Here is a 27,718-nt window from a genome sequence, read left to right as displayed (position 1 = left end):
CGGGAAAGAAAAACTTGACAACTTCCTCACACACCTCAATAGCCTACACCCCAAAATACAGTTCACCATGGAAACAGAAGTTAACAACCAACTTCCCTTCCTAGATGTCTTAGTCTACAAGAAACCCAATGGCTCCCTAGGACACACCATCTATCAGAAGAAAACACACACAAACCGCTATCTGCATGCACTCTCACACCACCACCCAGCACAGATCAACTCCGTAGCCAAGACACTCATCTCTAGAACAAAACGCTTAGCTGAAGAACAACACCTAAAAACCGAACTACACACTCTCACAAACGTACTAACATCCAATGGATTCCAGAGAAATAAGATTACCAAACTAATCCATAAAGAACCCCCCACTAAAATCCAAGACAGAGAACAAGAAAACGGCACAGCCCTCCTCCCATATATAAAAGGCACCACAGACAGAATCAGCAAGATCCTCCACAAACATAACATCAAGACAGCATTCTACACAAACCAAAAAATATCCACCATCCTAAGAAACCCCAAAGACAAAATTGAGTTAGAAAATCAAGGAGTATATGAAATCCCATGCACCGCCTGCCCCACCACATACATCGGACAAACCAACAGAAGAATAAGTGCACGCATTGAAGAACACAAGAACTCAGTCAAAAAAGAGGAACCAACTTCTTCCCTGGTCCAACACCTTAAAGCCACAGGACACGATATTGACTTTAAAAAGACCAGAACTATCGCCAAAACTGAACACTTTAACAACAGAATAACCAGAGAAGCCATCGAGATAGAAAAACGCCCACACAGCATGAACAAACGAGATGATACCTCCCGCCTACCAGCCATTTGGAAACCCGCCCTTATTGACAAACGAGTCCCTAACACGAGGAATGACACCAGACCCAGATTGTTGGGGGGGCAATAAATTGACTTTGTAAATATACAAATAGAATGAGACTATTGCCTTATACACTGTAAGCCGCCCTGAGTCTTCGGAGAAGGGCGGGATATAAATGTAAATTAAAAAAAAAAAAAGACCCACACTCACGAGGTCCACACAGGATGTCACCACCACACATCCACCCAGAAAGCAGACCCAAACCCACACTGATCAAGGAGCACGACCAAGGACCAGAAGCCAGACCGCAGCTGCAACATTAGCCATTTCAAACCCCTCCAATCCATACATACAGCAGACAGACACCCACTATGAAAATGTAGCACAACCACAAACACGAAGCCAAACAACAGCAATGCAGCTCACCAGCTCAAATCCCCCTGCAACTCAGACTAATCTGAGTACAACCAAGCCCCCACCAACACAGGACACACACCCAGCCAATCAGAGCACAAAAAAAAACCCCATTCAATCAGAGCACAGCCAAGCTCCCACCCAATCAGTTCAAACCCCCACTAGCAGTTAAAAAGGAAGAAACAGCTGCAATCACACATTGCTCCCAGAAGCACGAAGCTGAAGCCTGAAGATGACGAATGAGACTTCGTCGAAACGTCGCCAAGACACTTCCAATTTTACGCGGGAGAAAACCCGAATAACCAAAGACCTACATACAAACACCCGCGAAAACCTCAGAAAACATATATATATATATATATGTCATAGGTCAGGAATGGGATGGAAAAAAGATGGTTGCTTATGGTGGAGAGCATTAGCTAATATTAGCCAATATCAACCCCAGCCAAATGTAGGCTCCTCTTCAGTGGATAAGGTTTTTTTTAAAGTTCATGCCTGTCAGTCATCTATCAGGGATGCTTTAATTTGGATTCCTAAATTGTGCAGGAAATTGGACTCTGTGGCCTGAATGAATCCCTCCAAGGTTATGATTCTAAAATAGGACATGCATATGTTATAAGTGAAGGCTATAATTCTGGAGTTCTATATTTTATTTTATTTTACTATCATTGACAATAATTGTGAAATGTTTATGATAGCAAAATCAACACTAGTTATATTCTCTGTCCAAACAATGATGCCGGAAATGCTTCTTACAAAATTAGTTTGCAGTATTCAAATTAACTTGCCATCTTAATAGAAGTAATAATAATAATAATAATAATAATAATAATAATAATAATAATAATAATAATAATAATAATAATAATAATAATAATAATAATAATATTTTAATTTGTATACCGCCCTTCTCCCGAAGGACTCAGGGCGGTGAACAGGCAGATAAAATACAAATACATACAATAATTAAAAACATCCCTTAAAAAACTAATTTAAATGCCCAAATGTTAAAAAACATACTCCCCCATAAAATCACAAAATTTTAAAAACCCATCCAATAAAGATAAAAATCAGGCTAGTCCAGCCATACGAAATAAATAAGTTTTAAGTTCGCGGCGAAAGGTCCTAAGGTCAGGTAATTGTCGAAGTCCGAGGGGAAGTTCGTTCCACAGGGTCAGAGCCCCCACAGAGAAGGCCCTCCCCCTGGGGGCCGCCAGTCGACACTGTTTGGCTGACGGCACCCTGAGGAGTCCCTCTCTGTGGGAACGTACCGGACGATGGGAGATAGAGGCCGGCAGTAGACGGTCCCGTAGATAGCCCGGTCCTAAGCCATGGAGCGCTTTAAAGGTGGTAACCAATACCTTGAAGCGCACCCGGAAAACAACAGGTAGCCAGTGCAGTCTGCGCAGGATAGGTGTTATGTGGGAGCTCTGAGCCGCTCCCTCAATAACCTGCGCAGCTGCGTTCTGAACTAGCTGAAGTCTCCGGGTGCTCTTCAAGGGGAGCCCCATGTAGAGAGCATTGCAGTAGTCCAGGCGAGAGGTAACGAGAGCATGAGTGACTGTGCATAAGGCATCCCGGTCCAGGAAGGGACGCAACTGGCGGATCAGGCGAACCTGATAGAATGCTCTCCTGGAGACGGTCGCCAAATGGTCTTCAAAGGACAACCGACCATCCAGGAGCACGCCCAAGTTGCGTACCTTCTCCATCGGGGCCAATGATTCACCCCCGACAGACAGCCGCATCTGCAGCTGACTGTACCGAGGTGCCGGCATCCACAGCCACTCCGTCTTGGAGGGATTAAGTTTGTTCCTCCCCATCCAGACCTGTACGGCTTCCAGACACCGGGACAGCACTTCGACAGCTTCACTGGGGTGGCCCGGGGTGGAAAAGTACAGCTGGGTATCATCAGCGTACAGTTGGTATCTCACCCCAAAGCCACTGATGATCTCACCCAGCGGCTTCATATAGATGTTGAACAGGAGGGGTGAGAGAATCGACCCCTGCGGCACCCCACACATGAGGCACCTTGGAGTCGATCTCTGCCCCCCTGTCAAAACCATCTGCGTCCGGTCAGAGAGGTAGGAGGAGAACCACCGATAAATGGTGCCTCCCACTCCCAACCCCTCCAACCGGCGCAGCAGGATACCATGGTCGATGGTATCAAAAGCCGCTGAGAGGTCTAATAGGACCAGGGCAGAGGAGTAACCCCTATCCCTGGCCCTCCAGAGATCATCCACCAGTGCGACCAAAGCTGTCTCCGTACTGTATCCGGGCCGGAAGCCGGACTGGAACGGGTCTAGATAGACAGCTTCATCCAGGTACTGGGGTAGCTGACATGCCACCACACTCTCTACAACCTTCGCCGTGAAGCGAAGATTGGAGACTGGCTGGTAGTTCCCTAAAACAGCTGGGTCCAGGGAAGGCTTCTTGAGGAGGGGTCTCACCACCGCCTCTTTCAAGGCCGCGGGAAAGACCCCCTCCCGCAGAGAAGCATTTGTAATCCCCTGGAGCCAGCCTCGTGTCACCTCCTGAGTAGCCAGTACTAACCAGGAGGGACACGGATCCAGTAAACATGTGGTGGCATTCAGCCTACCCAGCAACCTGTCCATGTCCTCGGGAGTCACGGGATCAAAGTCATCCCAAACCATCTCAACAAGACGGGCCTCAGAACCCTCGCCTGGATCTACCCAATTTTGATCCAATCCGTCCCGAAGCTGAACGATTTTGTCGTATAGATAACCGTTAAACTCCTCGGCACGCCCTTGTAGGGGGTCCTCCCGCCCCTCCTGTTGAAGGAGCGAGCGGGTCACCCGAAACAGGGCGGCCGGCCGGTTATCTGCCGACGCAATGAGGGAGGAAACGTAGGAACGCTTCGCAACCCTCATTGCCACTAGGTAGGTCCTACTATAGGACCTAACTAGTGTGCGGTCAGCCTCAGAGCGGCTGGATCTCCAGGCACTCTCTAGGCGTCTTCTCCGGCGAAAAAGAAAAGTAATTAATACTAAATACTTAATACTAAATAAAATAGAGATTCCATTCTAAATAAAATGGAGGAACTTCAGAGTGCCGGAACAAATAATTGCCTTGCCTATTAGAACAATAAGTAAGTCTGGATGTACATTTCTTATATCTAAATAAATAGCACAGGACAGCTTTAAGAAATGGTAGAACTTCCCTCAGTTTTCTGTTCTTTTATAATGATTTTTTAAGCTGATGATGCTGTTGATGAATAATTTCACTGCAAAGGAGAAGGCTGTCACTTTCTTCAGATGTAAAAACACTCAAAGTTATCACCATCCTAATATGGCACTAATAGAAAAATATCTGTTGCTCATTATTTCCAAGAATGCTTTAATATATACCTCTAAAAATAACTTGAACCGAGATAATGACAGTTGTACTTTTGTTAGCTTGGCTGTTAAATTGAAAAAGGAATCACTTAGATTGTAGACTAAAATGGGCTAACTGATGAGGCTGAATTGCCAAAAATGAATTTGGAATTAGCCTAATGTTAATAAAATCCTACTCCTCCATAATAAGGATTATCAGGAGAAATAGCTACAACAGACTCTCCCGTCATCCATCTTTTCTATGGTAGCAAAAAGACAGAAAACCAATTTGTAAATCACAAACGATGCAGGAAAGCCTGCAGTTTCTTTTCTCTATTAACGTCTGAAAAAGTTAAAATGTCATAAAATTAATTTAAGTGTGAAATATAAATGGGGGCTGACTGGTGAGTGGTCTCCAAATTTGATCAGAGAATTGCAAGGAAGGACTGGGAAGGACAAGCATAATGATACAAAAGTCTAATATCAGTTATTATTCCCATAACTGTTATCTTTTTTAAAGAGTACACCTACATTCATTTTCTACAGTGTGTTATAGACGTCAGGCTTGGGAACCTATCAAATTCCAAACATTAGTAAAGTAAAGCTCACTGTGTTAGCCAATGTAGCTATTGCTGTGTAAGGTTGCTGGTTTTATAACTTTGCCACATCCAGAGGCCCCCAGTTGTTGGTCTCTCAGATGGTTATAAGAAGGTGGAACAATATGTCATGCTGAAACTTGAAATGGAAATTTACATTCCAAGAAGGTACCTGAATTGCACTGAGTATTCAGGTCAAACGCATCGGCTATTTATGGAGCAAATTACAAGACTTAAGAAATATTTTCTCAAGCGTAGGCTATTAAAAGAGAACAGCGTGTTCTTCAAAAAGGTGATATATTCAGCATAAAGCACACCACCATTAAGCAGCCTACACTACTGGGCTAATCCTTCATAGAAAACAAAGTCCTGGATTCCAGATAGCTTCAGTAACTTGTCTGGCTCTTTCAAGAAAATTGCAATGTTTTTCAAGAACATACACCCAGAGAATATACAATTATACAGCCTTTCCACAACTGCTGAATAAGGATCGTTTCAGTATATTCGCTGCACTGTGAAGAATTAGAGCATCAGTGTTCCAGATTCAAGCCCTTTTTGCTGTCAGTTAAAAAATTCTCTAAGAGTGTAGTTGAGAAGGACACCTGGCTAAAACTTTGCAGACTACTTGAAGTTGAAATGGACAGTATTAAGCAAACTGGATTTAACATTTGATGGTATAAGAGCCGTGGTGGCACAGTGGTTAGAATGCAGAATTGCAGGCTCAAGGTTGACTCAGCCTTCCATCCTTCCAAGGTAGGTAAAAGAGGACCCAGATTGTTGGGGGCAATATGCTGACTTTGTAAGCCGCTTACAACCCCACAAGGCTGTAAGGCACTGTGAAACGGTATATAAGTCTAAGTGCTATTGTCACATAAAGCAGCTTCCTATAACTTCAGTATCAGGCTATACACTAGACTTCCGTGAACTCCACCTTTTTTCAAGTTGAAGATTTGTTTCCCTTTTACAGAGTTTTTGGATTTGGATTTATGTGAAATTTATGTGCTTGTATTCTTTATTATGGTTTTAAGAATAGAAGTGGTTTGGTTTGTTGATACAATTTAAAAGCAGATCTTACTAAGAGATGTATATATCTTTCTGAAGACACCTAAGCTCTGCTGCCCATGTCATGTACTCTATGACTGGTTCTATTTCTTCTCCCCAGATGTGCTCAGCACTCTCCTAATGGCTGTGAGAGAATGATGCTTTTGAGAAACTCTTGAGAAGCACCTGAGGGCAGGACAAGAAGCAATGGATGAAAACAAATCAAGGAGAGAAGCAACTTAGAACTAAGGAGAAATTTCCTGATAGATAGAACAATTAATCAGTGGAATGACTTGCCTCCAGAAGTTGTGAATGCTCCAACACTGAAAGTTTTTAAGAAGATGTTGGATAACCATTTGTCTGAAGTAATGTAGGGTTTCCTGCTTAAGCAGGGGGTTGGATTAGAAGACCTCCAAGGTCCCTTCCAACTCTATTCTATAGTCTTGTGACAAGCTTTCTTCGGTGGAGGCTCTAATTCAATGGCATTGTACTGTATATTCTCTAAAAGTAATGATCGCAAGATCCCTGGACACAGGGCTTCTGTACTTCTGCAGAGATGAAATTATCTGGTCATAAACTAGTTGCAACTTTAAAAAAACGTAATGTTTATTATCACCAAAGACTAGAACAATTCAATATAAAAAGTAAAGAAATCAAATCATGAAGAGGGAAAAACCCCTACAAACCCAATCCAGGTATAATCAAAATTACCACAGGTGCTAAAAACCAAAATAGCGATAAAAAAGTCAAAACTATAAGAATATATGATAGGCAAGCTGATGTTATTTTAGAGATGAAATGGATAAAATCAAGATAAAATTAGAGTTATTGTAAATTACTTTATAAAAATATACTAGATAATGTAAAACAGGAAAAACAGTGAATAAAAGAAAAAAACCCTGGCTTAAAACAGCAAATGTACATATAAAAAGTGTTTAACTATTCAAAAATGTCATTATAAATCTTAGGACAAAAATGAAAAAAAGAAAAATAGAAAAATACCCATTAGTATGAACGTAGAAGATAAAACATCAAATAATAGGGCTAGAAGGGACCCAGAAGTCTTCCAATTCAACGCCCCTCCTCCTGAAGCAGGAGACCCTGGCCTATACCATTTCAGACAAATAGCTGCTCAATCTCTTCTTAAAAACCTCCAATGATGGAGCACCCACAACTTCTGGAGGCAAGCCATTCCACTGGTTAATTGCCCTCACTGTCAGGAAATTTCTCTTCAGTTCAAGGTGGCTTTTCCCCTTGATTAGTTTCCATCCATTGTTTCTTCTCTTGCCTTTAGGTACTTTGGAGAATAGATTGACCCCCTCTTTGTGTCAGCCCTTCAAATACTGGAACGCTGCTATCATGTCACCCCTAGTCCTGCTTTTCAGTAGATTAGACATAGCCAATTCCTGCAACTGTTCTTCATATATTTTAGCCTCTATCCCCCTACTCAGCTTTGTTGCTCTTCTCTGCACTCTTTCCAGAGACTCAACATCTTTTTTATATTGTGACCAAAACTGGATGCAATATTCCAAGTGTTATCTTACCAAGGCGTGATAAAGTGATGCAGCCTAGGACTGCATTGGCTTTTTTGGGGCACGCTACTGGCTCATATTTAAGTGATTGTCCACTAGGGCCCGTAGATCCCTCTTGCAGTTACTGCTATTGAGTCAAGTTCCACCTATTCTATACCTGTCCATTTGGTTTTTCTCACCTTAAGTGAAAAACTTTACATTTCTCTACATTTTGGCTATTCCTGCCAGCTTGGTGTCATTTGCAGATTTGATTAATTCCCCATCTGGGCAAACTTTGTCAGCAACAGGGAGAAGAAGATGGTGAAGGTCAGCTGTGGGTGACAGGGCCAGTGGAGCACAGGGCTATGGGAATGTCTGGGGCTTTACCCTATGGCACTGAGGTGGCTGGCCACAGCACAAGTCTTCAGAGACACTCAGTGACTCTGGAGCTGAAGTAGTGGCCCATGGGTGATAGCAGTTGGCCTTTACTTCAGCTCTGGAATTGCCAACGATGTCACTGCAGGGCAGCCAAAAGGGCAGAGATGGGGAGGAGATAGAGTAGTGAATGGAGTTGAAGCTCACTGGTAGTTGTAATTGTGAGCTGGCTTCCAGGCAGCCAAATGTTTATCATATGATCATGAGGTGATGCAACAGCCTTCAAGAACCAGATATACCTTTTCTTCATTGCTGCCACCACTTCAAACAGTCACCAAAATGAATAGTTGTTAACCGAGGACTACCTATATACATTTTTACCTTTTGCTTCAGAAACGGTTGTAGAAGGTGAGCTGTGTTAGTCCAGGGTTGTCCAAATAAGATTCTGGTGTGGTAAATGATGTTTTGCTATCCTTACACCTTTATTTTTCTTTTAGCCTTATCCCAGTTTATTACAGTATAGATATGGGAATAAAGGAAAAACATGCTCTTAATCAATTAGAACAAAATGTGCATGTTTTTTAAAATCCATATATTTAGTTTCCCCCTCCTTTTCTGAGGGGAAAGCAAAATAGAAAAGCATTTGATTGATTGGGACAAGAAAAGCCGATTTTAAACAGAAAACAGCATTTTTGTTGCCTTTTGAAATGTAGCTATCAATCTATTGATTTCCCGCTTCTTATTTCCCATTTCAGCCACTTGGAGCCAGTGATTATTTGGAAATATCTAAGAATTTTGATCTGGTTTTTGTTCAAAATATACCTCTCCTTACAATGGCAAAAAGAACCCAAGCTCGACGCTTCATCACTCTCATTGATACTTTTTACGAAAAAAAGGTAAGCATTTGGTTTGCAGGTTCTTATAAGATGAATGCATCTTGAATTATTTTGGAAATGCTGAATGTTAATTAATTAATTAATGCCTGGCAAAAAGCATCAGCATATATTCATTGATCACACTAAATTGCCATGTGAGCTATTAAAGCCTTTACTGTTAAGATTAATGTGTTGTCTAATTGAATTTAAATTACTGCATTTTCTCCTTTAGCTGCCAGCTGCATTAAAATTTTCAATGGCTCAGCAGTTAAAGACACCGAGCTTGTCAGCTGGAGAGCTGACAGCCCAGGTTTGAGAACTGAGCTTGGCGGAATGGGGTGAGCTCCCATTACTGCTCCTGCCCACCTAGCAGTTCTAAAGCATGCAAATGCAAGCAGATAAATAGGTACCATTTTGGTGGGTAGATAACAGCATTCCGTGCACTATTGACATACAGCCATGCTGGCCTCATGACCATGGAAATTGTCTTTGGACAACACTGTCAGCCAAGAAACGGAGATGAGCATCGCACTCTAGATTGGCTTATGACTGACAGGGAAATTTTAACTTTTTTTTTTAACTACTAGATGAAGTCACTAAAGCAGCAATGTTGTCAGTGGCTAGTAAAGATTAGAATTAAGATAACCAAACAGATGTCGCTGAATTTGCAACATAGTGGTTTTTATTCAACAAATGGGCTAATTTAGGATTTGTAAGCAAAATATATTGTGTGAGTCTTATGCGGTCACCTTGTGAAATTGCACCTTCACAAAAAGGCAAACAAAACTGGGCATTCAAGCAGTCTAAAAGGCAGTGATTTTCCATTTGTATCATCGGAAATTAGAACAGTTCAACCTCCTATGGGAGAAAAATATGCCACAAAATTATTTTATTGGTTTTGTTGCAAAAACAAAACCAAACCTTTACAATGGCAACCTCTTGAAAAACTAAAAACAAAAGGTCTGTTACAAATCAAAACAAACATTTGTGCAGATGTATTTGCCTCCAAAATTCCTATAGGTTTGTATGAAAGACTATAGAATTAAAAAAATAAATAAAGCCGGCAAATGAGCCCAGGAAAGGGCAGATCTACCATATGTTCTTCTCTTGAAGAAATAGGCATACCTCAAAGAACTTTGCATACTAGAAACACAATCGTTCCCCCTCTGAATGAATAAAGTGTCCACCCGGAGAGTTCATCTTCACCACTTTTTAAAGACGACATGGTTTGGAGTTTTAGGATGACTGAAAGAGACAGTGAATTTGCTTCCAGCCTTTCATCACCTAGTTTACTTCGGAGGTGTCCATGACAATGGGGCCTTTTCAGACTTTTTGTTTGGATTTATTTGGAAAAGGGTTGAAAGGACATTATGCTGATTTTCTTCATCTTCATCTGGTGGTTCTGCAGTGGAAAACCCTATTTACGTAAACTTTTGTTTGTTTTCAGGGTATATCAAAAATATACCATCTACACCAGGGGTGTCCAAGCTTGGCAAGTTTAAGACTTGTGGACTTCAACTCCCAGAATTCCTCAGCCAGCAAAACTGGCTGAGGAATTCTGGGAGTTGAAGTCCAATAGTCTTAAACTTGCCAAGTTTGGACACCCCTGATCTACACACGCACACGCACACGCACACACACACACACACACACACACGTTTGTCATTGCTGCCTGCTTCCTAAAGCTGAGAAAGAGTGACTGTCATAAAATCACTCACAGCCTATCACTTTGCACCAAAGCTGGGACTTGAATTAACGGTCTTCTAATATTTGCCACCTTGAGTTGATCGAATATAAAAAAGATAAGATAAATTGTTTAATTTGGCTTTTGATTTTTTTCTTTCTTGGATCTCCTGCTAAACATTTTCATTCAGTGACCCTGAATCATAATATGGGATGTGGGGAGCATTTTATCTGTTTTCTTAAGAATAGGAGAGCAAAAGCATTGCTATCTACTGAATTCTTTCCTTAATAATTTTAAGATAAAGAAAATTTTCTATTTTGCCGCTGCCTATCGTGTCAAATTCATCCGATTAAATTGTGTTAACTGCTTTTGCTGAGAAATTGCACAATGTTTTGACTCCAGACAATAGTTCTGTTCAAACCACTTACAGACTTTTGTTGGGTAGTTAACTCCAGGTTATTTTGCATGCGGGCGGGTGTATGTGTTGATTTATTTTCCAAAATGCACAGATGAGTAAAATGTTAATGAATTTGCCCCAAAGTGATACTCAGTTTAGAATAAACAACTACTCTTACTTTTAGTCTGAGTTGTGGAACCTCTAATGAAATAGTAATGATAAATGCGGCACTTAGATTTACGAAGGTTTCAATCATGGTAGGAAAATCAGCAATATTAAAACAACTTAAAGGTTCTTTTGTATTTAAGCTGATGTTTTAAAACATAATGGAAAATATTAAGCTTCACCTTATGTGTGATTATAGACATGCACTTAAATATTTATGCAATCAGGACGTATCGATTGAGATTAAATTATTTTTCAAAAACGTACTGGGAAAGTAATGCACAAACACGGGCACAGAGGCACATCCCATCTAGTTCAGCAAGAAATGTGGGCCGTTTCCAGAAAATACATTTTCTGCTGACTAAATGCCACTCATTGGTTTTAGAAGAACCTTTAGCTCCTTGAGCAGTGTAGCACTTCTGTATGAACAGATGTCAGAGTGATGTTTTTTTATTAGCAGAACAAAGCAGGATTACTTCTTTCCTCTAGTGCTGCATGTGTAATGTGTTTGGACTTTCCCACAAGCATTGTTTCCCAAGTACCGCACAACCTCAGAGCTCCTGGTTTTGATCTCCCAGTGAAGGAACACCAATGTTTCTATCCTTTTTGTGAATTTTAAGCAGCACTGTACTGTTCTGTGGCCGTGGTTTTTTAAGGTAGATCACTGTCCCCTTCTTGCTCTCAAGTCTGTCCTTTCTGCCTGCCTCAGTGGACTTCTGTTGTATGATCCCTTGGGCTTCTTACATGACTTATTTCATTTGCTATATCCTGACATCCTGCTTTTTTAAGTATACAGTTCCCATACCAGTGGTCGCCTTTACATGAATACTTTCCTGAAGGATTTACCTTCCTTTCTGTATGCTAACTTTATTCATTTCTGCAATCCATTTCCTTCCAGGAGCACGTTCTGTTCTTTTGACTAAATCTTCTCCAGGAAAAGAAAAAAGGCAACCTAATTGTCCCCTCAAATACATAGTGACAGTTTAAACTATACCTCTGCAGCTGCAGCACTGGGGAAGATTAACCCATTGGGTGATGGTTCTTTCTTCCATACCAGAGAATCTGCATGGTAGTAAAAATTACAGTAGAGATTTCTTAGCCTTCCTGGCTAATGAGAGAGAGAGAGAGAGAGACAGAGAGAGAGAGACAGAGAGAGAAATATTCCCTATATACTGTCTTTATAGCCCAAAAGAACTTTTACCAGTTTTTTCATGGGCATACGATGGGAGAGATAAGTCTATTTCAGTTCCATGTCAGTTTTCTGCTTTTAAAGTGCATTCATAGGATTATTTTCTCCTGTTTCCAGATGAATCTACAGGTTTTTTTTAAATGGCTGTGCAAAATTGTGTCTTTAAATGTGTGTCTTTAAATGTATTTCCCCCCAAAATAGTATGTTTAATTATATTTCATTTGAAATATATGTATGCATTTTAATTTTAATTTTTAATTGCATATGGGTTGAGAATTACTTTGAAATGGGGAAATGGTCTGATTATGTTATTATCCATACGTGACCCCCAAAAATGCAAATGAGATCTGTTTAGGTCAGAATAAAATTCCCAACATCCTGCCTTCTATTAATAATTGCCCCTCAGCAGTGAGCAGTGCAAGTAGGAGCATCTGAAAGGAAGCAAATAGGCTAACTTTTGCTTCTCCGAAATCCAACAAGTGCATCCATAGTGAGACTGCAATTAAAGGAGAGGGTGCTTAATGACTGTGTCTTTCAGAGGTTTGACGTATTTATTACAATACCTCACAAGAGCTAAGAGAAAGAAACCAGCAAACTATTTCCATTCTGAGGTAAATCTCATAAAGACAAATAATGTTAGTTGTGTAAAAGAATCCTTAATGATACCATTGTCCTCAAGTATTGCCTAATTAGTATTTATTCTCATCTCAGAATTTGTTTTAAATTAACAAGGATCACCTGGAGCTATATTTAAGACATCTAGATCATTTATGAAATTCCCAATTTCTATGGCCCTTCCTGAGAGGACAACAGAATGGCATGTTATTGTCATATACTGTAGTCATTCCAAAAGTCCTGGGGGAAAAAGTATGCTTTCCAAAGACTAGTGTTATTAGCCTGCTGCGGTTTTCAAAGGTTGGAAAAAGCTGGAAAAGATTCCTTGATTGCTACCTGCACATTAAGAAAAAAAATGCAATTGCTCACAATTGATCTGCATCTCTATCCTGCCAGGCAAGTATTTTCTCAGGAATTTTTGTTTTAATTGGCTGAAAAATGCTGCACCTATAAGATGTCATGCCAAAATGGGTAGTAGAATGAAGCAGGCATTTAAGAATCTATGCAGCCCTTTTGAGGAGATTTTAAGGAGACCTGGTTTGCTTTCCATTGTTTTGGAGCTCTTGGACAGCTGGATCTAAAAGTTTTCATATTTGAAGGAAACATAATGTCTGGATGTCTTGCATTACTGAATGAAGGGGGGAGTGTGTGTGTGTGTGTGTGTGTGTGTGTGTGTGTGTGTGTGTGTGTGTATGTCTGTCTGTCTTAGACCTATACATGCTTCCCTACTTTCTCTGGGCTGAAAGGTTTTGGAATCCCTCATTTGATTTTTCTTGCATCTTAATGTATAAGGCAAACGTATTTTTAAAAACTGAATGAAAACAGATCTAAATTTGATTTAGTGATGATTTAGAGCAGGGGTGTCAAACTGGTAGCCTGCGGGCCAGAAGTGTCACATGCAGTCCATGCACATCCCACCTTCGGGAATGGGAGAAATGCCACAAAACTTCACATGACGGCACTATGATGTTGCGAGTTTGACACCTGTGATTTAGAGTGATGGCCTGATATATAAATAAAATAAGTACCTTGTTGATCAAGTTTGAAATAGAAATTCAGCATCTACTGCAGTGATGGCTAACCTTTTGTAGGAATTTAGCACCCACCCCCCTCCTAGAAGAATGAAATATTCTAGGAAATATTTTAAAAAGCAGATTATACCTTCCTGGATGAGAAATGGAGAAACATATTTTAAAGACAAAGGAGCTCCCTGCAACTTCCTGACTCCCCCCCCCACCTTTGTCAATGGGCCATTAAAAGCCTCAGCTAAGCTCACTCATTCTCCCCACCTTTGTCAATGGGCAATTAAGGCTTCAACCAAGCTCACTCAATCCCCCCATGATTTGCAACACAATACAACTGAAACTCACCACATGGCAAGGCTCAAGCAAGCTTGAGAGACAGCCAGCAAGGCTAGCTAAGACTCCCACCCCCTGGGAGTCTGACAACCAATCAGGATACTCTTCCTGTGCCCCAGAAAGGTCAAAGCTCAGAAAAAGCATAAAACCAGGGAGCACACAGGATCTCAGCCCTTTCTGTTCAGGAACTCAAGCCATGTGATCCTGACCACCATTAAACCATCTTTCCAAGCAGCCTCCATGTTTCCAGTGTCTTTGTCCCCACTTGGAACTGAACCCAGATGGATATTTCTTCCAACAATTGGCGACCCAGATGGGACTCCAAGCTAACCTAACCAATGGACCTGGCCCAGGTAAGCCTCCCTTGCTAGCAACAGACCCATTGAGTCTGTGGGTAAGTTTTCCTGGACCTTGGCCATTTGGAACTAGGTTTTAAAGGGGTTTTGAGTGTTGAGCTCAAAGACTGCTTGGAAAGAAGGTGAGTACCTCTAAATTTTAATTTTAAGCATGGAAAAGCATGGGAAATATGTGTATGCCTGCATGTGTGTGAATGAGAGAGCCCTGCTCCCAATCACAGCTGGATCTTGCATCCTCTGTGCATTTCCTAACATGAAAGACCAAAAGTCTGGAGAGCATGGGGTTTGCCAGAGCACAGGACCTTCTGTTAGGGAAGGAAGAAGTGTGTGTGGGATTCCACCTGAGGAAACAGTCTGATTCCACCTCTTTGAGCAACCTCTAGCCGCACCTCTGCCTACTGCTAGCTCCACCGAGCCGTGACCGGTGGGATAGAGAAAGCAAGGGGAAGCCAAACGTGGAACTTTGTGTTTATTGGGAATGGAAGCGGCGAGAGGAAAGTAAGTGTGAATGAAGCAATTAAGAGAGTAAAAAGGAGGAAAAAAGGAAGCAGGAGATCTGCTTGGGGCCCTGGATGCCGGAGGCTGCCAGTACTGCCTGGTATGCTAAAAGGAAGCAGGAAGCAGTGTTGAAGAGGTGCTCGTACCTACTGGCAGGGCAGTAGGTCCTCTGGGATCACCTTTTGATCCAAACGGAAGCTCCCTTAACAGGAAGGTGCTCATACTTGACAGAAGGGAGTCAAGTCCTTCCCAGAACTTTTTTCTGAAAACTGTAGGAGGATCCACCGGCTAAGCCAAAGTGAAAATAAAACCTCACATCGGAGAGGAAACATGGGAAGCAGTAGCTCGAGGGTGGAGGAAATCCCTGGAAAACCTGCTGGGGCCTGGAGTGCCCGGAGGCTGCCAGTTTTACCTGGTATGCGGAAAAAGAAATTGAGGAAATTGTGTAATAAAGATGAGAATAGGAAACAAATTTGGCTAAATAAAGGTACTTAAAAGAAAAGGAAATATATAAATAGGAATGTTTGGGTTTTGTTTGTTTGTTTGTTTGTTTGTCTCTTTCTCTGTCTTCTATGGAACCACGTGGTCTGTCTGTTAAGATTTGTGCCTTCCTAATTTAACTGAGATTTATGGCGGAATGATCAGTGTGTGTGTAAATCTCAGAGTTTTGTTTTCTCTTTGTCCTCCTTGTTTTTATGTGTGTATGTCTGTCTTTGTGGGCCCTTGAGGTAATTGTAACTGTAAAATGTATCTGATCTCTAGAGACAAGAATTTTAAATTGTTAGGAAAAACAAAAACAAAAGGTTGAAACAATGAAAATGGGAAGAGAGAGAGAGAGAAAAAGGAAAGAGCCTTTTCCTGTCTTTGTCCGGCCAACAAAATAGTAAAAGGACTTTCATCCTATTTCTGTTTTTTCTCCTCTCTATCTTAAAGTAACAACTCAAGTTTATAAGGAAACATTTTAAGTTCACTTACAAGATAAGTTTATGAGGAAATGTTTTAAGTTCACTTACAAGAGAAAAAAATTCAGTCTTGCATTTACTGTGTATTTAAATGATTTTACCTGTTCATCCTCTTCCTGAAGTATGTGAAGTTTTTCTTTCTCATCAGTTGTGTCTCCATTTTGTTGAAACTGCATTATCTTTTAGTAACTGCAATATTGATGTGTTGTTTCTTTTCAAACTCTGCCTGCAAGATATCTACCCCCCTTTAATCCTGTTACAATGCCTTTCCTGAGAAGATTACCCACAAAAGTGGGAGGAGATCCTGTTCTAATGTCTTTCAGCCCTGAAAAGATGACTCTGCAACTGTGGAAGCAGAGCACATGGTTCAGATGCTGCCCCAGAGGAGACCTTCCATTTGTTGGAGCCAGGAATTGAGTTTGAATCCAGCCCCACTGAAAGTCATCACAGCAACCAGATTGGAGCAGACCTTTCCAAACCTGACTGACCAACAAGCATGCCACCCAAAAGATATGAAAGAAAGGACCCTGAGATGTACAAGTAAAGACTAAAAGACTCTTTTCAATTCCCAGAAGACAACTGGAAAGACTATGGGGAGGTGGAAATTCATTGTAAGGTTTTCTGTCTTGTCTCATTTACATTGTAATCAGTCTAAAGTACTCATGTAAGGATTGTATTTGAGTGGCTACCACAGCAAGTTCTGAACACGTTAGATTTTTGTCTGGTGGGAGGAAATATGTCCAAAATGTTTGTATTGCCTGTATTGTAAAAGTAGCTGCATACACAGGCACACACAGAGAGACACACCATTCAGAATTAGTCTATTCCTTCACTTACCTCCACACAATACTTTTAGGTTGATTTTGCTCTGTGGCACTAAAAGCCCAAGGAGTCAGATCTCCTGCTAATTCCATGGGGAGGGCATCCCCTCAGGCAATTCCTCTCTTGAAGAGATAGCAGAAAAGTGATATCAAAACCCAAGCCCTGACTATGACTCACAAATGATGCTGCCCAGTTGCCCAGTAAAGCAAGATATGTTGCACTGGTGGTCTCATGAGTAGAAGTCCCAGGGCTCATTGTGTGTAATTTTTTTAAAAAGAAGAAAGGAAAAGCCTGGATTGCACACTGATTAACCTCAATTTGGACTGGAAAAAATCTTGGATAGACTAAAGTAAGAGCTAGGGCAGGTTCAGTAACCAACCCTTGAAATGGGCAGCCTGTAATTTAAAGGAAAACCATGGCTGTGAAAATTTTGGGATGTGTGCTTGCTTGACCTGACTGGAAGCTCTCAGAAAAGTGATATCTAACAGCTGAAATTAATTGGCATAGAAAATTGGATACTGTAAAATTCTTACCAGAACTTTTCCCTGGCTGCTAGACCTTCATGGTTGAAAGCTTTTGGGAGCCACTGAAGGAATCTTTTTCTGTTGTCTCTATCAATGGCTTCCTTTGCATCAGGAAAATTAAAAGCACCCACTGATTTGATCAATTTTAATTTTTGCCAAGAGCATGTTTCAAAACTCACGTTTTGAAAAAAAAAAAAAGTAGGGATTGTAGGAATTTAGCACCCACCCCCCTCCTAGAAGAATGACATATTCTAGGAAATATTTTAATAAGCAGAATATTATACCTTCCTGGATGAGAAATGGAGAAACATATTTTAAAGACAAAGGAGCTCCCTGCAACTTCCTGACTCCCCCCCACCTTTGTCAATGGGCCATTAAAAGCCTCAGCTAAGCTCACTCATTCTCCCCACCTTTGTCAATGGGCAATTAAGGCTTCAACCAAGCTCACTCAATCCCCCCATGATTTGCAACACAATACAACTGAAACTCACCACATGGCAAGGCTCAAGCAAGCTTGAGAGACAGCCAGCAAGGCTAGCTAAGACTCCCACCCCCTGGGAGTCTGACAACCAATCAGGATACTCTTCCTGTGCCCCAGAAAGTTCAAAGCTCAGAAAAAGCATAAAACCAGGGAGCACACAGGATCTCGGGCCCTTTTCTGTTCAGGAACTCAAGCCATGTGATCCTGACCACCATTAAACCATCTTTCCAAGCAGCCTCCATGTTTCCAGTGTCTTTGTCCCCACTTGGAACTGAACCCAGATGGATATTCTTCCAACACTTTTTATCGATGTGTGCAAAAGTGCGCATGTGTGTGCCTGCACCCATAATGCAGTGCGCACACAACATCCCCCATGGTCTGTTTTGGGTCCCAGGAGGCTGCAGGACGGCCTGCTAGGCCCAAAACGGCCATGGGTGGGCACCACACCACCTGCACTCCCTCCTGTCCCCCACACATGTGCGTGTGACCACTCCCCATCCCCTGCGCATGCATGCGTCTCCTGCATGTGCCCACCCCTTATGCATGCACAGCAGAAACCCAAAAATCAGCTGGCCGGCAGGAGGCGCACACATGTAGGGTGGAGCTGAGCTGGGCGAGGGCTTGTGTGCCCGCAGAGAGGGCTCTGTGTGCAACCTGTGGCACGCGTGCCATAGGTTCGCTACCATGGAACTAGTGTATTTTTGTTTCTTTATTTTAAAAGCTATTACAGAAGTAAGATAAATAATAAAAATATTTTAATATTAAAAGTTATTTGTAACTGAATGATAGGGCCACCTCTACACCTTTCTGCATTGTTAAGGAGTGGAACGTGTACCTCCAGAATTAGAAATCAGTTGTTCTGAATGAACTTTCAAATGTATTCCATTTAAAAACAAAAGAAAATAAAGGGGGTTGAGAGATTTAATGGAGAAATAAGAACTCTAATTGATGAACTTCAGCCATTATTCTTTGTTCCAGGTGCGTCTTATTTGCACTGCATCAGCTCCCCTCCAGAGTATATTTATTCAAGCAGACCATGATAGTGGACTGGATGAGAAAAGGGTACTGATGGATGATTTGGGGTTGAGCCAGGTAAGCACTATGAACATTAGTGCCTTTGTTGCAAGAGAGCATAATTGGTTTGGGTCTATGTGCTGGCATTAGTGTAAAATAAAAAAGTATTGAGAGGATCATTCTGTAGCTTTCCTGCAGGTTCAATGTAGCATTTTTTCCTCTGCCGTAATTTAAGGTAATGCTATTTATTCATGGATTAGGAACCATAAATGTCCACAAATCTAAGAATATATTCAATAAATATTGGATCAACCGTTACAAATTCCTCAAATGCAATTCATTGTACTTTTTTAAAGCTGTGTATCAGTTAGAAGCTCTGTGAGAATAGGGAGCATCTATAAATGTCTTTTCTCTTTAGATTCACATGGAAAAGAGCTAATACGCACCACCTCCTACAATATGCATACAAAACAAAACAAAAACCCACTGCAAACATTCATAAATATTCATTAATGCGCAATATCTTTTTGTAGATCTTTTATTCTTCTTCCCCCCCCCCCCCCCAATATTAATTGAAGAATGAGAATTCTTGAGTTAACTGCTGCATATGAAAAATTACTACCAGCATTTCCCAATGAAAATAGATTTCATGGGCAGTAAGTGCTACGTTTGCTAAGCTGCTGACGAGTTACAAAAGGATTGTTCCTGTCACTCACCTGAGCCTTTCTTGATAAAGGTCATCAGGGCCACAGATCTCCAAAACGATATCTATTCGGTAGTGGCACAAAATTGTGGAAACCTTTTGGGAAAAGTGTATTTTCTAAAACTAGCTAATAACACCACCTTTTTTTTGGAGTAGTACCATAAAATTATATATCAATGGAAAGATAATTTAATCAAGAATGTAATGCAATAACTTTTATGAAGGATTTGCTGTTAGAATAGCAGTCACAGTATAAAGAAGAAAAGTGAAACACGTAGAAAAAATGAGATATACAAAAATTATTACCATAGAAAAAACAAGATATACAAAAATTATCACGTCAGTTAATACTTAGTTGGGTAACCTTTAGCATGAATTATGGCCTTACAACATCTTCCCATGGAGTGAACCAAGTCTTTTACTTCTGCAGCTGTTATAATGTGAAACTAAGAGTGAATGATTGCTTCTGTTAACTGGGTTTTATTACTGGGTCACTTCTGACTAACAAGTTTCTTTAGTCGGCTCCATAAATTTTCAATTGGGTTAAGGTCTGAGTTATTCCCAGGCCATTCCAGCAATGGAATATGATTATCTTGAAACTCCAGGAAAAAAAGTGGTGTTATTAGCCATCAAACCTCAAAAATACATTTTTCCCAAAAGGTTTCCACAATTTTGGCCACTACTGTACGGTTGGCTTTCTTCAAGAGAACCTGGACTCTTATTTCTATAAAGCCTTATGCTGACTTTGCACCCAAATACTGGAGTTTGTGGGTACCATCAAGCTATTGAATCTAACCCCTTGCTCAGAGGAGGAATTCAAATGGAAACATTCCCAATTGATGGCTGTCTAGTTGCCATTTGAAATCTCCAGGGATAGTTTGTGGAGGAAAAATTCTTTTTTTCCCCTAAAAAACAAAGGTAGGTCAATTGCTATGATATGCGTTTTTGAAACATTGATATGATAAAAATGCCAGACTTACTAGCTCAGAGGATTTTTTAAAAATGACATAGACAGTAACTTACTGACAAAAATTGACTCTTGGTATCATTCAGAACTAATGTAATCACTGTACATTTCAATTTAAGCAAAGCTATTTCAAATCAAGGTTGATAATTGCTAAAGAAAGGTTCAGATTTGTTCTTATTTATTTATTTATTGATTTGATTTTTATACCGCCCTTCTCCCGAAGGACTCAGGGCGGTGTACAGGCAGCAGTAAAAAATAACAATACAATGTACAATTTAAAATAGAAATTAAGAAACTTATTATAATTAGCCTAGCATTTTAAAAATTTATAAAACTAAACCCCATTTAAAATAAATAACAAATTTAAAATCAATTAAATTTAAAATTTATAAAAATTAAAAAATTTAAGCCAGCCCCGCGCGAATGAAAAGGTGTGTCTTCAGTTCGCGGCGGAAGGTCCGAAGGTCAGGTATTTGGCGTAAACCCGGGGGAAGCTCGTTCCAGAGTGTGGGAGCCCCCACAGAGAAGGACCTTCCCCTGGGGGCCGCCAGCCGACATTGCTTGGCGGACGGCACCCTGAGAAGTCCCTCTCTGTGAGAACGTACTGGTCGGTGGGAGGCATACGGTAACAGCAGAATTCTTAGATATTAAGAATTAATAATTCTTAGATATTATCTAATTGCTTCTAATAAAAATTTTGGATATTAATGTTTAAAATATTTGCACATCTCCTTAAAATCTCATCTCCCTTCATATGCTATATCCAATATTTTTGTTTATTTTCCAATGTAATTTTAAAAGTTTTTGTCTTGATGCTTTGTTGATTTAATGAAAATGCAAAAGGAAGATAAAAGGGCTCTGACGCTATTGCTGTTAGGGCTGTGTTCCAATTTGGTGGGGACCTTAACCCTGACACGGAATAAGGCAATTCTGAATACTTTCCAGACAGGACAAAGACATTTAAGATGCCCTTTAAATCCTTCACATATTTCCATTCCTATATGTACTTCATTCACACAGTTCACTGGAAAGGACAGGCTAACAAACTCAAAAGGGGACTTCCCCCCCCCCCAGAAAGTACCATTTAGCACATGTTCTGCAACCCCTTGGTAGGAAGGTCAAGCGTCAGATTTGAGATTAGACAAATTCATCATCAGATGATCTCTTGTGACAATTTGCCCCAGTCCCAACAGGCTTTGAGTTTATGGGAATGGAGAGAGCAATGGAGGTATATTCACTGCCACAGCGGTTTTTGTCCACTGTTGTCAAGGTCTCTTTTTTATAAAGTTGTTTCTATGGCAGGATTCTTACCTGCACACCAGCTGTTCTGTTTTTCTAATTTTCTCATTCTCTTTCCCACTTGTTCTTACTTCAGCTTATATACTTCAGCTTTCTACCCTTCCCTCAAAATGTATTACTGGAAATGCAACAAAAATGGTCTGGCCAGGTAGTTAAAGAAGTTTAAAAACCCTAATACCTGACACCCTCTCCACTGTTTCCTATGAAATTTGGGATTTGGCCCTTCTATCCATCCTGGTTACCTGAAAGGTAATTCCATTCCTGTGAAGTGTAAAAAACAAAGGCATGGATACATTTTTTTATATTTCTGCCCTCCCCACACTCCATGTTAGGTAATGGGAGTTTTATTTATTTATTTAGTGTATGGCAATCTACAGAGGTCCTGCAATCACAGATATACAACACTGATAAAACACAGTAGACATACAAACACAAACAAAGCCTCAACAAATACATGTATATAAAGTTTGAGTATGTTTATAAAATAATGGGAGTTGGAGCTCTGTTTCCTGTTAATGTTTCAGAAACTGGATGTCAACTCGCAAAGCATCCCTGACCTGCTCTCAAGTTGCCATAGGCCAGGGGGGATGGGAAACCAGTGAAATGGCACAGCAGCCAAAGACAGATGCACATTCCATGCTTATCTCCCTCAAGGCTGTATCCCAGGGTTACCTACAGCAGCCCTAGGGGAGTGACCTCTACAACCCACAAAATTGCTCCGTTGGCAAATGTAATTGATGACACACCCTGGGGGAAGGGGGGAAACAGGTTCATAATTGGAGCATAAATTACATAGGGTCAGAGCTGGTTTCACTTGGGAATGTGCCAACATGAAGCTCCTAATAAATAACTGGATTTCCTTTGAAGCTTGGCTCAAGACTCATGATTTAATTAGGGCATCTGTCGGAACCCTGATACTGGAGTTAAGTAGATATGAGCAGGATACAAGTGAGGCTACCCTTTGAGCCAAGGATTCCAGTTGCAAAGTGGTTTGGTGGCCTAAGTGCAGAGGTGGGCTTCAGCAGGTTCGGACCAGTTCTGGAGAACTGATAGCGGAAATTTTGAGTAGTTCGGAGAACCAGTAGTAAAAATTCTGACTGGCCCCGCCCCCATCTATTGTCTGCCTCCCAAGTCTCAGCTGATCAGGAGGAAATGGGGATTTTGCAGTAACCTTCCCCTAGATTAGGGAGGGAATGGAGATTTTACAGTATCCTTCCCCTGCCACGCCCACCAAGGCATGGCACGCCACGCCCACCAAGCCTTGGCCACAGAACCGGTAGTAAAAAAATTTGAAACCCACCACTGCCTATGTGTCTTCTCTTCATTTTAGGTTGTCCTCATTTAGTGATTGAAATTGGGACTGGCAATTTGATTGTTAAATGAAGTGGTTACTAAGCTCTTTGGACACCTATAAAGGTCATAAATACAGGGAATGACCATAAAGTTGTTTTTTCATCACCGTCCTAACTGCAAAACAAGTTTGGTTGCTAAACAAGGGTAATCTGTACTAAAGAGTTTGTTGTCTTGCTGAGCAGTGGAATTTCATTACGAGGATCCATGCAAGAAGCCCACAATGGCTTTTTTCCTCCAAAAAAATTCTTGTATTTTTCTTTTTACGTCTCTCTAGGATTCAGCTGAAGCACTTTCTATGTTTACGGGAGAGGAAGAGATATTTGCCTTTCAACGGACTATCTCGCGACTTACCGAAATGCAGACAGAGCAATACTGGAAAGATGGGGATCGGAGCAAAAAAAAGTTGCAGCTGGAAGGTTAAAAATAAACAGTAACTGGGAAAAAAAGGGCTTCAAGCACATTAACTAACTTGACACTTTATGTATGTATCATGTTAGTGTTAAAAACTGCTGCATTATTTACTGGCCCCCTTTAATGCCAATCTATAGATATAATTTTATTCAGTCTAGCGTGAAAAATTTATTGATCAAATAGAACATTTTCTTTTAACTGATGATGACTGGAAAAATAGGTAAAACATATTTATTATTGGCCATATCACATTGCAGTTTGCACAAATAAAAGATACAAGGTAGAAACCTTAAATGCATATTTTGAATCTATCAATCTCTGTTCTTTTGTTAAAAAATAAAATATACAAATGTATCTGGAGTATCCTTGATTTTTAAAAATCATTTTCTTTTAGGTAGCAATTGAAAATTTCATACATATTCACAAAGTCCCCTGTGTAACATCAATTTAGAGTATTCCACTTGCCACTTGGTGTGTTTTTCTGCTGCCAGAGTATGTTCAAGTGATACAGTTTCCTATATTATTTATTTATTCATCATATTTACTGTATATAGCAATATACAAACAAATATTAATATTATGGTCCTCTCTGCTAGATTTGGTGGAATGGGCAGAAGTAATCCAGAGAATGGATGATCCCTCAAATAACCCTCAGATACATATGCATTTGTACCACATTTTTCCTATTCCTTTTCCTCACCCTCCCACACTTCGATATATCCTCTCTCTGTTGAAAGACAAAGTTATCTTTCAAATAATTCAAGATGGCTTAGCTCTTGATAGGTTCATTCACTGTCAATGCATTCCCCATGACAGGGAATTGAGCAGCACGCTGATACCACTCAACTCCAATAGTGGAGAGATGCTACCAGGTTTTTTTCCACATCTGGATTTTTTATGCCCATGGCCTCCCAACCAGACAAAAACAATACTTAACGTTCTATTGAAATATAAGCATTCAAAGCATGACATTCGTAGCAAGCAAATGACAGGAAGGGATTAAGCGTGATTAGCATGCTGTAGATTGGCATGACATTACAGGTAGTTGCTCCGCAGCTTTGCACCCTCTGAATAAAGCAACTCTTTCTAAGCCCTTTTATACATCCCTGTGGAGCAATCAGTCCAGACCTGGGAGTGTGCAGCTGTTGCAAAAGGCTAACCCAGGCTTAGTACTTTGTGAGAGAAGGTATTTAATTATTGCTATAATTATTGTGATTGCAAATATTGAAAAATTAGGGACACACCTGTAATATGTGAGATTTATGGCAGCCATTGCACAAAACACCTCTATCCCAAGATTAAAATAATGATTTATCTTCATACAGTTATAAAAGGTTTTTTTATTTAATGAGTGAAAGTAGTAATATATTACTTTAAAAGTGTTTTTCTTTAGAAATCACGGCCTTTAATGTATTATATTTTGGTACTACATTAAACTTACTTAAATATAATTTGGTGTGTATAAATTTAATAACTAAAGAGCAATTTATTTCCCAAATATAGTAACCGTCTCAACATTCATCTCAACCATTCTTGATCCCAATTATCAGAATCTAAAAATATCTGATTCCATTATTTCAAAATTAGTACCTATCTTTTTGTTTCTATTATGAGAATTCATATCTTTTTCTTTTTCAGAAAGGCTTTGAAAAATTTAGGACCTTGTTATAACTAAAAACTACATGCAATCATAATAATCATATCTAGGGCATTATTGCACCTTAAAATCCAACCTAATCAGATGCATGAAGTTTAATCCTAATTTGGTGTACTCTACAATTTCTGTTTTTATTGCAATACATTGACAGGGCAAGTTCTCTGAAAGTTTCGATGTTCTTCCTCTGTTCATCTTTATTACTCTTCCTTTTTGCTTTTCTTTGTGCTTTAGATTATAAGACCCTTGGAGCAGGGACCCTTTGAATGTATTGTTTGTGAAACATTATGTATAGAAGCTGTGCTATATAAAAATAATGTTAATCTCACCCTGCAACTGAACACTAACCAGCAAGTCAAGTATTGCTCTGTTACCAATAATGGAATTATGACAATAGGAGTGGATAGATCTTATTGAAATACATCTTTTCTTTCTTCATTGTTACCAAGTTGCAGTATAAACATTTGAGATGATTGTTGATTTATTGCCAAAAGAACCAAAGATATGATTATATGTAGAACGAACATAACCTGATTTCTGATCAGTCTTTTGGACAACAAATAATCTCTTATTCAGTCTTGGAGACCTTAACATTTCTTTTTTTATCAACAACTTTTTTACTCTGATGTTTCATACAATGGGGAGAAATAAATGGTTCATTTTATATTCTGCTCTTGATAGAGACTAGCAAGAATTTGAAGGTATGCTTTGATCAGCTTTTGAGGATTAAAAAGGGTGGTTCAATCAGGAGCTTGATCTTTATGAAGATAAAGGAATGGAAGACTAAGCAGCTAAAATATATTAATAATGTATATTATGATTGTAATTTGTATAAATTAAATTATGCCCAGATTTTAAAGGTTGTGAAATTATTTAATAGAAGGAGGAATGGTGGCTAATGTGTGACATTGAGAATTCATCATTTTGTTTTGCAAAAGCTCCGAATCTGTTTCTGGATGGAAATTATCCATAGAACTCCAATGGCTCACTAACTTATGGCCCATCCAACTTCCTTTGTTTGAATCTGGGTATTTTTCCTGTTCCAGTTACATTTTTTCATACTGTAGGAATGAAAGAATTGTCTTCTTTTTCCATGTCTGGATTAAACTTTAAAATGCCAGAATAAAGCTTCCTTCTTGATTTTGTCATTGGCAAAACTATTGGCACATGTTTCTGGTAGTAGCCAACATACCAGCAGATGGACTGGCTCCGTGTCTCTCCACATTCACATAACATGTTGTTATCCACTAAGAGCCTCAACTTGAGCATATTGGTTTTACATTTAGACACTCCAACTCTCCATATTCCGGGTCCTCCAAATAGTATAAGGGAGGTCAGATCCTTCAGCCATATCCTCCTTTAATGTTATTCCTTACTCAATGGTCTCCTTCCTCCATCTTTTAATTCAATTTTGTTTTTGTGTGCCCTCAAGAATGCTTGCTCATGCCATAAAGGTCTTCCTAAATCTGAATTATTTTCATTATCTCTTTTCAAAATTAATATTTCATCCAGTGCTAATTACTTTGCTATTTATATGGATTTTTATTCCACCTTTATTTTGATATCTCAAAGTGGCATACATTCTTAATGCACACATCTCCAATTTTCACCACCATGGGGTGGGGGAGCTGAGAGTGATTGGCCCTAAGTCACCCAGATGGCTTTAAATGTGCCAAAGTAATACTTGTTGTTAGCATTTGGTTTACTATGATGTGTGAGCCCTGCCAGTATGATTTATAGCTGAAAATTATGTGATACAAACCACTCTGGCTGGTTCAAAACATGGCTCTGTGAATCAGCCAATGGGTTTTTCCATATTGTATCTCTATAATATAATGATGTTACTTAAAACTAATTTTTTAAAAAAACCTTTGCAATCCCCCTATTTTAACAACATGGTTAATAAAATGACTAATAAAGTGTTTTCAATGATTTTCTGTGAACTTGCAAGCATGTTCTATTTACTGATCATGCCATACTATGATTCCCATGGGCTACAGTTGAATCTTGGAAAAAGGTCCAGCGTTGATATTAGAAAATGACATTGACATTGATGGGAAAGGTTTATAGGATGTTGACATCCATGTTGGCTAGCTTCAATATTAAAAGATAATACTTTATTAAATTAAATAATTTATTAATTATTTAACAGGAATGTTTTCTTCCTTAAGGCTCCTCAATTCTCAGAAAAGAGCACTTTTCAAATATATTTATTTACTAGTAATCATGTTAGAGGTGAATTTGAAATTCCCTGCCCAGAAGGTCTAATATCGAGGTGAAGAAATTGTGGCTT

At 39.9% G+C, this 27,718-nt stretch overlaps 1 protein-coding gene across 3 annotated transcripts in view; it reads left to right on the top strand.

Moving 5' to 3' along the window:
• Nucleotides 1-25,286, top strand: part of AFG1L (AFG1 like ATPase) — an 81,851-nt gene extending 56,565 nt beyond the window's left edge. For 2 of the 3 annotated variants that reach the window (XM_058174263.1, XM_058174266.1), the window contains 3 exons: nucleotides 8,854-8,994; nucleotides 19,003-19,116; nucleotides 23,635-25,286. In XM_058174263.1, coding sequence (XP_058030246.1) covers nucleotides 8,854-8,994; nucleotides 19,003-19,116; nucleotides 23,635-23,781 — 402 coding nt within the window. In that variant the 3' untranslated portion in view covers nucleotides 23,782-25,286. The remainder of the gene's footprint in view (nucleotides 1-8,853; nucleotides 8,995-19,002; nucleotides 19,117-23,634) is intronic. The other variant, XM_058174264.1, reaches the window with a different exon arrangement.
• Nucleotides 25,287-27,718: the final 2,432 nt, after the last annotated feature.

The sequence above is a fragment of the Ahaetulla prasina genome, chromosome 1 (assembly GCF_028640845.1).
Source record: "Ahaetulla prasina isolate Xishuangbanna chromosome 1, ASM2864084v1, whole genome shotgun sequence".
In the NCBI taxonomy this organism is placed as follows: Eukaryota; Metazoa; Chordata; class Lepidosauria; order Squamata; family Colubridae; genus Ahaetulla; species Ahaetulla prasina.
Note: the sequence above shows the minus strand (reverse complement) of the source record. Positions and strands in the feature narration are given on the sequence as shown.